Genomic DNA, 13,195 nt, shown 5'->3' with positions numbered 1-13,195 from the left:
TGTCCATGAATCCTATGGAGAAAACCTACAAATGAAATACAATTGTCAGATGTAGAATGTCTCTTGTGGCCTCCATCCAGTACTGAAGAGATTACAGATCACCTTTTCCCTAAGAAAGTATTATTCTGAAGAATGTGCCCTATTTCTAATCAGATTAGGAAATCCAAGGAGAAAATCATGCCAGTTCTTGTCCATATGCAAAAGTATGAAAGAAAAGTAAATATGTGAAAGAATTTAGAGAGACTAAAAGGGGAAAAGCACATTTGGTGTGTGTATTCGGGTGGAGGGATGTTTAAATGCAGGGGGAGGAAGAGTAAGAAAGATAGAGATGAAGAAAGAAAAAAGCCAATAGAAAATGAAAGAAACATGAAAACTGAAGGAAAAGTTTAATAATTTAAAGCCATGTTCTCACCTTAACGCCTAAGATTCTCTTTCCAGGATAAAAGCTTGGCATTTATGATGTTCTGTCTTATACATAAATACCAGGATTTCGTAGTGCTTAAGGTATTTTATAGTATTGTGTGTGAGAAGTAGGTAGGTGGTAAAATGTCGTCTTCAATTTAAGTCCTGGGGATATGCAGATGAATATAGAATTTAAGAGAAAATAGGAAGTCCTAATGCTGAGTTAAAAATTGACACAAAGAAATAGATTTTTCTCCTTCTGTAGGTTCTGCAAAAGTCATATTACCACTAGAAAGTGGGGAAAAAAAGAAATAACTGAAAAAAGTAAATGGGGGAACAAAAACCACAGTGGACATGCATTTTTCTTAACCTATGGCAATATTTGGTTTCAGGATTAACACAAAATTATTGTAATCTAGAAAAATTGTAGATAGAATGAATAATTTAGACAATATAACCTTAGAGTATTTCTTTATTATGAAAATAGTACATGTTCATTAGGAGAAAAATTACAAATACAAACAAGCAAGAAGAAAAAGATGACAAGAAATCATTAGCAGCAAACCCAATAACACTTAGACATTTCACTCTTCAGGTCTTGTTCTGAGCATGCGTATACAAATAAACAAATATACATTTTATAAACGTGAGGATATAATACACACAGTTTATAACCTGTTTTACTACTTAAAAACATACAGCCAGGGCTTCCCTGGTGGCGCAGTGGTTGAGAGTCCGCCTGCCGATGCAGGGGACACGGGTTCGCGCCCCGGTCCAGGAAGATCCCACATGCCGCAGAGCGGCTGGGCCCGTGAGCCATGGCTGCTGAGCCTGTGTGTCCGGAGCCTGTGCTCCGCAACGGGAGAGGCCACAACAGTGAGAGGCCCACGTACCGCAAAAAAAAAAAGAAAAAAAAACAAAAAAAAACATACAGCCAGTACACTTCCGAGTTACTTAATATGAGTATCTACAGACATCAGTACTCGAAATGACCTCTTAGGAATTTATCACGTAGCTTTTTAAACATTCTCTTCTTTTAAAGTATTTACGCTGTTTACAAATTTTAACTGAGAAACATTTATTGAAATACCTTCATGCGCACGTGTTAAGAGTACCTGACTGAATTCATCATTACAATAAATTCTTTGAATTGGAGTTGCTGAGTCAAAGTTTTAAAGGCCTCTGAATCTTGCTAAATTGCCATCCCAATGGTGTGAAGACTCCACCACCAGCAGTATATAGAAATGGCTGTCTCTGAACCAGCACTGACTGTTGTCATTGTCTTAAAATTGCCACTCTGATAAATCATCAGTTTTATTTTTTTAAAAATTTAAACTTGCCACTCTGATAAATCATGTTTTTTTTTTTAATTTTAAATTTAAATTTAAAAATTTTAAATTTTTTAAAATTTAAAAAATTATTATTTTTAATTTAAATTGCCACTCTGATAAATCATCAGTTTTATTTTTTAAAAAATTTAAACTTGCCACTCTGACAAATCATCAGTTTTATTTTTTTTAATTTTAAATTTAAAAATTTAAAATTTTTTAAAATTTAAAAAGTTATTTTTAATTTAAATTGCCACTCTGATAAATCATCAGTTTTATTTTTTAATTATTTTTTCACATTTGTTAATCTTTAATAATTTGATAATGAACTTGAAAGAGGTATCTGATGTCTGCTAGACTAATTCTTCTTGAGGCCTTGAGAGAAGCACATCCCAGCCTCTTCCTGAGTATATCGTACGGGCTGCACTCACCATTGTGCAGATAGCCTTCTCTGTTATTCAACCACTCTTTGTTATAGAAGGGCTCTAATTGTAGGTCGGATCTATCCATTTGTAGGATGTGCTCTCATCCATATTCATCTTATTCTAGGGCAACAAAGAGCAAATCTACCCCATCTTCTACTATCTGACAAATTTTTCTTTGGCTACCATTAAAAAAATATTTATGGGGAAATGATTATTAGAAACCAGGATAAAATAATTAGTTGGGAAATGAAACATAAATTCCATTAATTTCTCTGTAAGTTTATATAAGGCAGAAGGTACACTTAAAATTAATGTCCCTTAGAAATATGAAATAATTATGTTCTAAATTCCATATTATTATTAGATGGGAACTGATATTTAATATCATTTATAAGCTGTTGATTAATTATTCTGCCAGTAGAGCTTATGTGAGAAAATAAAATAGGAATATTATAAATATAAAAAATACAAACATAAAATAAAATAAGAGTATTAGAACTGGCTGTAGGGGGTGTTGGAACTCCTGCTTTGAGTGAAAAATATTGTATTATTCTTTCTTAAAGAGATAGTAGCCAATACTATTGAGTTCTTACCATATTCCAGGCACTGTTCTAGGGTTTTTTATGTTTAACATTTAATTGTCACTATAATCCTTGGTGATATCTACAATTATAATCTCCATTTCATAACTAGGAAAGCAAGACAGAAAAAAGTTAAGTGATTTACACAATGAACAAGAGATGAGCCAGGGACCCCAAAGCAGGCATTCTAACTCCAGAGTCAGTACACTTTGCCACTGCTCTATTCTGCCTGTCTGACAAGCAACATGTGACCATATTGAAAAGTTGCTGGTCTCTGAGTCAAGTGATCAAATGCTTTGTCAAGTACCTGCTATGGGTAAGCCACTACTCTAGGCACCTTCACTTTCCTTTAGGGCACTTGGGGACTTGTAACACATCGTTCCTACTTCCTACATCCAGAACAGAGAGATGGCAGATTTAGAGTCTTTCCTTCTCATAGAATTGATGGCAAGGATGCCAGAGCCCATAGTAGGCTCCCTTCTTGCATCACCACATAAGACATTTTTGGAAAAGTTTTAAACTCTATCTGTGTTCCTTATTACATTCTTTAGCTTCTTTGTATTCGACCACTAGGAATATTGGACTCTTAGGAATATTCACCTCTTTCCATTTCCCTGTACATTTCCATAGTAACCACCTTCCAAGAAGTCAAATGTCTATGGAAAAGAAGCAATAGGTTGGCCTGTAAATCGAAGTTGATTCTACAGTCTAGTTGTTCATAGAACTGCCCTTTGTCTTGGAGTTTTATCAGTATGGCTCCATTTCCTAGGCAGTCATCTAATTAGTGCAGATTGTTATGACTCTCTAGAAGAGTTTCTCTTACTGTCCGCCTTCCTCTTTTCCTCTGTGGATTAAATTCTTTAGTGGAGATAGACAAAGTCTTTCGTTTCATACAAAAGATACTCAGTTTAAATGCCACTGGATGAGAGAGCTGGAAAACAAAGAGTCTAAAAGCAGGAAACCATTCAGGGTGTTTGGAGAAAAACTAGGGTCTGGTGTTAACTTGTCCAAAGATAGACCTCCCTCAAACTTTTGCACCTCAGTTTATTTCAGTTATACTTTTCTGAGGAAAAAAATATATTCTTAACCTAGTAACTGCAAGACCTAACTGCACCATAATCTACCTCTCCTGCATCCACCACCAACTTCTTATTTTTACAGATTCTCTTACTATTTAAAATGACTCTCTAAAGGTACCATCATTCTTGTCTCCAAAGCCCGGATAGTGGCTGAATAAACATGTCTTTTTTTAAAATTAATTTTTATTGGGGTATAGTTGCTTTACAATGTTGTGTTAATTTCTGCTATACAGCAAAGTGAATAAGTTATATGTATACACATATCCCCTCTTTTTTAGATTTCCTTCCCGTTTAGGTCACCACAGAGCACTGAGTAGAGTTCCCTGTGCTATACAGTAGGTTCTCATTAGTTATCTGTTTTATACATAGTAGTGTGTATATGTCAATTCCAAATCCCACAATTCATCCCAAACCCCTCCCCCCCACCCCCCGGTATCCATACGTTTGTTCTCTACCTCTCTCTCTATTTCTGCTTTGCAAATAAGTTCATCTGTACCATTTCTCTAGACTCCACATATAAGTGATATACAATATTGTTTTTCTCTTTCTGACTTACCTCACTCTGTATGACAGTCTCTAGGTCTACCAACGTCTCTGCAAATGGCACTATTTCGTTCCTTCTTATAGATGGGTAATATTCATTGTATATATGTACCACATCTTCTTTATCCATTCCTCTGTTGATGGACATTTATTTTGCTTCCATGTCCTGGCTATTGTAAATAGTGCTGCAATGAACATTGGGGTGCATGTATCTTTTGGAATTATGGTTTTCTCCAGGTATATGCCCAGGAGTGGGATTGCTGTGTCATATGGTAGTTCTATTTTTAGTTTTTTGAGGAACCTCCATACTGTTCTCCATAGTGGCTGTATCAATTTACATTCCCACCAACAGTGTAAGAGAGTTCCTGTTTCTCCACACCCTTTCCAACATTTATTGTTTGTAGATTTTTTGATGATGGCAATTCTAACTCATATGAGGTGATACCTTATTGTAGTTTTGATTTGCATTTCTTTATTAATTAGTGACGTTGAGCATCTTTTCATGTGTTCGTTGGCCATCCATCTGTATGTCTTCTTTGGAGAAATGTCTGTGAAGATCTTCTGCCCATTTTTTGATTGGGTTATTTGTTTTTTGATATTGAGCTGCATGAGCTGTTTGTATATTTTGGAGATTAATCCTTTGTCAGTTGCTTTGTTTGAAAATATCTTCTCCCATTCTGAGGGTTGAATAATATGTCTTATGCATGGGAGATAGTATGTTGTGAGGGAGATCATTCCAGTGTGATTTGGGGAAAAGCTGCTACCTACCATCAGTCTTTTGGATGGCAAAGATTTCCTTAAAAACAAAATCTATAATTCCAAATAATTTATGTAGATACGCCCCCCAATCAAGGATGTAGAGCTTAACTCTCCTCTTCATCTTCCTTAAGTGTAGACTGTGCTTGGAAACTTGCCTCCAGAGAGTGGTGTATAGACAGGAAGGGAAAAAGTAACTTTACAGACACTTGGGAAACACAACTTTGGCCAGGTGATAAAGTTAACATCAACAGTGGTAAGTCAGGTTGATAGCCTGTGCCCTTGATAAGATATAATGAGAATAGCACTTCATCTCTGTTATCTTCCTCCCAACAACCCATAATCCTCGTGTAACCATAAATAAACATCAGACAAACCCAAATTGAAGGAGATTCTACAAAAAAACTGACTGATATTTCTTAAAATTGTCAAGGTCATCAAAAACAAGGCAAGTCTGAGAAATTATCATAGACCAGAGAAAACTAAGGAGTCAGAAAACTAAATGTAATGTGGTATCCTGGGATAGAAAAAGGACATTAGGAAAAGCTAGGAAAATCCTAATAAAATACTAAGGTTAGTTAATCATAATATATCAGTATTGATTGTGACAAAGGGTAATATAAGATGTTAACAACAGGGAAAATTGGGTGAGGGGTATACCAGAACTCTGTACTATCATTGCAACTTTTCTGTAACTCTAAAACTACTCTAAAATGAAACTTTTACTTTTAAGCTCATTTGGGTTTGGGAGATACAGTCAAGTAGGGGAGAGGAAAAGGAAGGAGGGAAATAAACATTTATTGAATACTATTATTTATTAGACACATCACTGAGCATTCATCCATCTTATCTCCTTTAAAATCACAGTAAGAATCTCATACAGAGCAGGAAATTGAGGCCGAGAGTATAGGAAACATCTCAAGGTTCTATAGCTGCTTAATGTGTAGCAAAATAGGGAATAAAGGTTAAGGGCAGCAGTAATCACAAAGGGTTAAAGGGTACAAGGAAAGGAGGCAGAAGGGAGAGGGCAGACCCCATGGCTCTCAATGATTTTGTGAAAAATAGGTATGTTTTCTGGCCTGAGGCTTCCAAGAGAATAATAACAATTTTTGGAAACATGGCTTGTAGCTGTTAAGGTTGAGGTCTGTGACAGTGAATGTTAAACATATTTGAGACCATTTCCTGTTTCCTGACTGGAATTATATACAACTATGGACTGGTTTCACTTCCTGTGTTTTATTGATAAAAACTTTTCCTGTGGATTCAAGCTAATCTATCGATTCATATAACAAGCCTCAAAAGCACTGAACTTTTTTTTCTTTTTGCATTTTGGATACCATAAATGAAGATCCAGGCATAACACTGGATAAAAGAGCTTTTGACACATACCACTGATTAGCCCATATAATTTACACACAGGGCAAGGATAATGTGCGTTTCTGTGGCGTTTTCTTCATAGTTTTTGCTCTGACCTTCCAGTTTTTATGGGGACAGGACCTTTGCTTAACTAGCTTCTCCTCCTTCGTGGCTCTTACCCTTTTATACCATCACCTGGCTAGTAGGCATTTTATTCAAAGATATAACTTGATTAGTGTAAACAATTGTCACTACTTAGGTCCACAGGATAGAGATTTTTTTTGTTAAAGGTGTATATTTATAGCCAGAAAGTGTCTGTTCATCCTTTGTGCTTGATATTTTGTTTCATCATAAATTATTTTCTTCCAATGTCAGACCATCAGAAGTTATAAATTTAGGTATGAATATAAGGAAAGAAATGTTTATAAGAAAAAAACACATAACCTTTACAATGGTGAAGTTATAAAAAAACCATTCAGTAAGTAATCACTGTTGATATATCTTTATCATGTTATTATTTTATAGATTGGTGTGAAGAAAACAAGTAACTACTCTATGTGCCAGGAATGTTGGTATTCTTTAATAAATCTGAAAGTAAGCTCTTGTGATCTCATTTTAACAAAGGAGGAAAGCGAGGCTCAGAGATATTAAGTGACTTGTCCAAGCCTTCACAGTGTACAATAGGCAGAAGTATAAGGTCTAAACCAGAAAACATGTGGAAAGTGCCCACTATAGTTTCTAAAATAGAGTTGGTACAGGATGTTAATTCTCTCTCCTAAGTGTTTAAAAGATAAAAATAAGATTAAAACTATTTTTGTTCTCAGAAAGCCCAAAGCCACACAGAACAACGTACTTGTTTAGTGTGGCTGACCAGAAAAAAACTGTAAAAAAAAGTAATTGAAACAAAAGAATTGTTATCATATTGAAGTGTGTTGTTTAGAAGAGTAGTGAGAATCATTCTCGAAGCTCCATCATATGACGAGAATATTTCACTCACTACAAATCTTTTGTCAACTTATGTCCAAGGGGAAGCTGCACTTTCACAGAGCAAATGTGCTCATTTCTGTTGAAATTTTGCTGTCAAAAGGTACATTATTATTTGTTAGTATTCAATGCATATTTATAAACTAATCTACTCTATAGGGGTTTTGTCAGGATTACATGAGAAAATATATGTGAAGCACTTAGTGCCTGGTATATTGTAGAAACTCAGTACAGTTTTATTAGTAATATTGTTTATTATTATTATACCTTGGAGCATGACTTTTAGAGTGAAATATACTTGAGTTGATGTCCAAGGTCTACCATTTACCAGTTATGTAAATTCAGGCAAGTTACTAAAGCATCTTGAGCCTTGATTTCCTCATCTGTCAAAAGGGCATAATGATACTTTAAAGGTTGTGAAGATTTCTCCTTTGGTTTAATATAACACATTGGTTCCCAAAGTACTTTCCCTGGTCTACCAGCATCAGCATCACTGGGAATTTAGGTACATTCTGGGGCCCCATCCCCACCCAACTAAGTTAGGAACGGGAATGGTGCAAGTGGTTTATGCTTTGATAAGCCCTGCAGATGATTCTGATGCCTGGTACAGTTTGAGAACCACTGACATGGCACATGACTTGTCTCTGAGCAGGTGCTACTTACCTGTTCGTTTACTTTTCCTAGATACTGAGCTACCACAATGACAAAAGCACAGACAGTTTTTACCTTCACAGAGCTAACAGTTAAACAAACATAGAATCACATCTTGAACTAAGTTTTTGTAGACTTCCATTCCATTATCCATTTATCCCATGAAGCAAAAAGAAAACTTTTTAATTTTGTCCAAGACTTTGCCTGTAAGGGCATAATTAAGAGTCTTCCTTCCCATTATCTCATTGTGTGTATCATAGATACAATAATAAAGATCTGGTTTACATTTTAGCAAAATGAAAGTGAACCTGCAAACTCAAAATTTTAGATATGTTGTTAAACGCTGAAAAATAGATTCCATCTCACAAAGCCTACAGTTTTCTTGCAGATAAAAGAGAAACTGGAGCTTTTCCAAAACTGCAGAATATTCATTTTCAAGGGAAAATAGCAAAGAATACAAAATGAAAAATAAATGAATGGGGAGCCTTGAGTTTCTTTTGGTCCCTTTGCATAAAAGGAACATGGATTTATCTTGAACAGCTGTGTTTATAGGGTTTGCTGATCTGCAGCTGTGCCAGCTGAGTAACAGGGAGGTTAGATTTTTTTTTAAAAAAAGTTAACTTGGAAATGTGCTAGCCCTTTCTGAGGAATTAATGATATTATACTTTTTTTTCCATCCTCCGTTAAAACCTGCTGTTGTAAAGGCGGTTTTAGGTCATTAAGCATTGGAAACTTGAAAGAACTACCTGAAGTCAATAAACCAGCTTTTCTTCTAGACCCTGAGAAATACTTTAGGGAAGAGCCAGAGGAGGAATGTCCCCAAATTCCAGAGCTTCCATCACTTCCTGAAAGTAAGTCCTCAACCATCATACAGTGTCCATCCTCTCTCCCCGCGAAACTCAACCAATTAAGAAAACAAAGTAGAAAAGCATGAAAGTAACATGTGTTCACCTTGTAGGTTGCAGTGAAATGAAGTATGGTTTGACTGCTAAGATTTATAGCTCAGCTGCCGATCTGTGTTCTCAGAAAGAACAGCCAACAGGCCAAAATACATAAGAGGAATATTTTTGTTTTGCCACCTTTCTGAAGTCAGAATGCCATGAATATATATAATGAGTCTGCTATGAATAAGAACCCATTCCCCCCAATAATCTTAATTTTCAGATCTGATACCAGAGAAAGAGATATCCTAAAGCAGCTTCAGAACAGAGTCTCTGACAATCTGGTTTTGTTCTTTCCATGTGAAATACTATAAATAGCAGCTACTTAAAGTGTATTGTCTTAGAGCCTTCCAGCTGTTGTGCTAGGCTAATATGATGAGTCCACAAGAAAGCTTAATTTAGAAAACAGAAGTGAATGATCTCTGAGGATTTGGAAACAAGATGTGCAAAAGAATGCTCTATTTTTCGGACTGTTATAGGCTTCCGAGTGTCTAAGAATTTGAAGAGTAATTTCTGTACAAGCATCCTACCCGCAAAGAGGGACCCGATGGGAGTGCAGGCAACACAACCTGCTCCTCAGCGAGGCACTCGGAAAGCATATGGACACTGCAGGGAACTCATTTAAAATAATTAATGAAAAGAGAAGTTTTCAACTTGTAACAGTCAAAAGATCAGAACTGCACTCAAACCATCTGATATCTGTGGTTTCTAAACTTTTCAAATCCTCTGAGATGGGGGTTCAACATCATCCTTGAGAAATAATAACCCTTGTAGGAGGGAGGCATTGATGTCTACACTTGGGGAAGTTTAAGCCTCTTGTCTCTGCTTGGTTCCCTATAACAGCTGGTCAACATTTTTTTTTTTTAATTCCACTTGTAAACAAGGTACAGCTGTCATTTCTCACCGCTATATTTCCAGTCTAATTATTATCAGCTTCCTTTGCTTTTTCTCAGTTTCTCTTTTCTAAATCTATAATCATTCATTTGCTCTCAGGAGGATCATCTATGATATCTGCTCATTTCTTCTAAAAACATGAATCCACAAACATTAGGGCTTTAAATAACCTTTAGTGCATCTGACTGGGCTTTCAGTCTATCAGCCTACTGCTTTTTCCCCAGGATGATTCATCTTCAAGAATAAACATGGGGGGGACTTATCTTGTCCTGCTGAGTCACAGACGGAAGAGAATGTGGGGAACAGACAGTAAGACAAGATCCAGGGAGCCAGAACAAAGTGTAAAGACGGTCCAGACATAGAACATGCAAGATGGAGCAAGGAGTCAGAATAGAGGCAAGAGAAATAGGAGAGAAGGAGATTGCAGAAGCTGGAGAGCCAGGAAGTGGGTGAGGGCAGCAAATGCCTCTCCTCAGCCCTGGGAGCTCCTGTTTTTGTGAGGAGCCTTGCACGTTCTGCAGCAGAATTCTCCTTCATTGGCAGATAAATTCTCCTCATGGGCAGGGAGGACGTGTAGGGGAATTTGGGGGTGAATGTTTGGTTGGAAATACTGAAAATACAAAAAACCCTCTAATACATTTTCAAAGAGAATGTTTTCTCCTGGATTTTTTAATATAAAATTTTTCTATAATTTCCACACCGTTTAAAAAAGATGTTTTCTCTCTTTTGCTTTTCTATTTTTCTTCTTTGCTCCCTTTTAAATATTTCCACTCATCTGCCTTCTCTGCAAGTGAAAATAGTTCCTTTTTTAAAAAGTTTCACCGGCTTGAGGGAGAGACAGATGTAAACTACTGAGGACAACAGAATGCATGACACATGCCACCACAAATGAGGTTCTGTGGACGCCTCAGAGAAGAAGGCAGATTAATTCTGCCTGGGGCATGAGAAGGAATTAGTGGAAGTCAGCTCTGAGCTGGGACTTAAAATGAGTAGGCGTTCAAAGGGTGAGGGAGGAGAAGAGGAAGTCAAGATCAAGGAAACATAAAGAAAGACGCATTGTGGTTGAAGTAGGGCACAAGTCCAAATGATTCCAGGCCGGCTGCAATGGGTGACTTCAGATGGTGCCACGTTGACTGAGTTTGACACAGATGAATAGGGTTGAGTTTGGAATGTGTTGAGTTTGAGGTACTGGTGCGCTATTTAGAAATAAGGGTCTGGAGAATGGGAGAGGATGGTAACATGCTCTGCATAATAGCAGTCTTCAAATAGCTGATGCAGAAATCGTGTTTGCTCATGTGTTTGTTTAGCCCTCCTGGTGAATATTGAATGCCTTCTCTGTGCTGGCCCTTGTGCTGGGTGGTGGAGGCGCAGAGCTGACTTGTAGAGGCACAGCCTTCAAAGCTCTTGAAGACTAGTTGGGGAACTAGATAAGGAAACAAATCATTATGTTTCACAACAAAGGCTATAATAGAGATAAGCCCTGGGTACTGTGGGATCACGTGGAGGTTCATAGATGGTTTTTCAGAGAAACCAGATTGTGCCTGAGCTAGATATTAAAAGTTAAATTGATATTAGTTAGGTAAGAAAAAAGGGGGATGATATTTCTGGCAAAGGAACAGTATATGGATGGTGTGCTAAGGGAGCTATGAGTAGTCCCAAATGGCTGGGTTCTTGAAGGGACATGATGAGAATTAAGGCCAGAGAGGTAAATGGGGGCCAAATCATGGAGCACCTGGTGTACTGTGTTAAGGACTTTGGTATTTATTTTACCAGAAATGTGGAACCTTTGGAATGTTTTAGGCAAGTATTCTGAATTATCCCATTTTATCTCTTCTATTAATTCTTCAGTTTTTAGACCTCTTTGTGTTAGCCTTTTAGTGATTACTCTAGAGGTTACAGTACTTTATTTCTTTTTGGGGTACTAGGCTTCCATCTGAGATTATTTTCCTTTATTCAGAAGAAATTTCTGCAGTATTTCTTATAATGTTGGTCTGTTGATGAGTAATTTTCCCAGCTTTATGTGTCTGAAAAATGCGTTTATTTCATTTCGACTTTGGAAGGATTTTTTCACTGGGTTTAAAACCCTAGATAGCAGTTTTTTTCAGCTCTTTAAAGATACCATCCCATTGCTTTATTGCTCCTATAGTTCCTGTTTAAAATTCCACTCTTCATATTATTGTTGTTTCTTTGAATGTAATTTTTTTCCTGGCTGCTTTACAGATTTTTATCGTTATCCTTGTTTTTTAGCAGTTTTATCACAGTGGGCATAAATACACTTTTCTCTGTATATATACTGGTTGGGGTTGATAGGAATCCTTGAATACATCTTTCTTCAATGTTGAATAATTCTCAGCTATTATCTTTTCAAATATTGTTTCTTTCCAGTTACCACTCTCCAGTCCTTCTGGGATTGCAATTACACATATGTTGGATTTTCATTATATCACAAACATTTCTTATGTTCTTCTCATTTTTCCATGTTATTTTCTTCTCTGGGCTTCATTTTGGATATTTTATATTGACTTACCTTTGCATTCACTAGTCCTGTCTCTTTTGCCAGTCTCTTTTAAACCCATGATATCAGTTCCCAATTTCAGATTTTATATGTATATGTGTGTGTGTATATATATATATATATATATATATGTATATATATTTCTAAAATGCCATTTGAATCTTGTTTATATATATTCTAATACTCTGTTGAAATTACTTCTGTTTTCATCCATTTTTTTCCAAATTTTCTGTTTTCTTTAACATATTTATAATAATTTTAAAGTCCTGGCATGCTAACATCAGTATCTGGGTGATCCTTGGATCTGTTTCTAATGTCTATTTTTTCCTCTTGGTCATTGGCCACATTTTCCTTCTTTCTCGCAAGTCCTGTAATTTCTGTATAATTTTTTATTATATGGCAGAAATTATGTGCTAAAGATCTACAGATAATGAACTTAACGTTTTTTCTCTGAGGCAGTGCACCCTTTCCTTAGCTGGACAGAGAGCATGAAGGGTGGATCATGTTAATCCAATTAGGGATGGAGTTTGGTCAGTGCTGGGTTATGGCTTTAGTTAGACTTCATTTACTTTCAGTTTCAAATGTTTGTTTTAGGCCTCTTCCTGTAGTGGAATATTGTGACCACAGGAAACATTAATCTGCCTCCCCAGTCCAATCCACAGCCTCCCACACTACCCCAGCACTCAGAATATGTCCTGTGGGGAACCCCGGCCACAGTTACAAAGTGTCTCCAAATTGCA

General features: G+C 36.5%; 1 protein-coding gene across 1 annotated transcript in view; it reads left to right on the top strand.

Moving 5' to 3' along the window:
* The window catches only part of WDR49 (WD repeat domain 49), a 130,837-nt gene extending 121,963 nt beyond the window's left edge, over positions 1–8,874 (top strand). Inside the window, 1 exon segment of the mRNA XM_032631051.1 lies at positions 8,810–8,874. Within this exon segment, the coding sequence (XP_032486942.1) occupies positions 8,810–8,819 (10 nt within the window). The 3' untranslated portion in view covers positions 8,820–8,874.
* The last annotated feature ends 4,321 nt before the right edge of the window (positions 8,875–13,195 follow it).

Source organism: Phocoena sinus, chromosome 4 (assembly GCF_008692025.1).
Source record: "Phocoena sinus isolate mPhoSin1 chromosome 4, mPhoSin1.pri, whole genome shotgun sequence".
NCBI lineage: Eukaryota > Metazoa > Chordata > Mammalia > Artiodactyla > Phocoenidae > Phocoena > Phocoena sinus.
The sequence above is the reverse complement of the archived record's forward strand: the minus strand, read 5'-3'. Positions and strand labels throughout refer to the sequence as shown.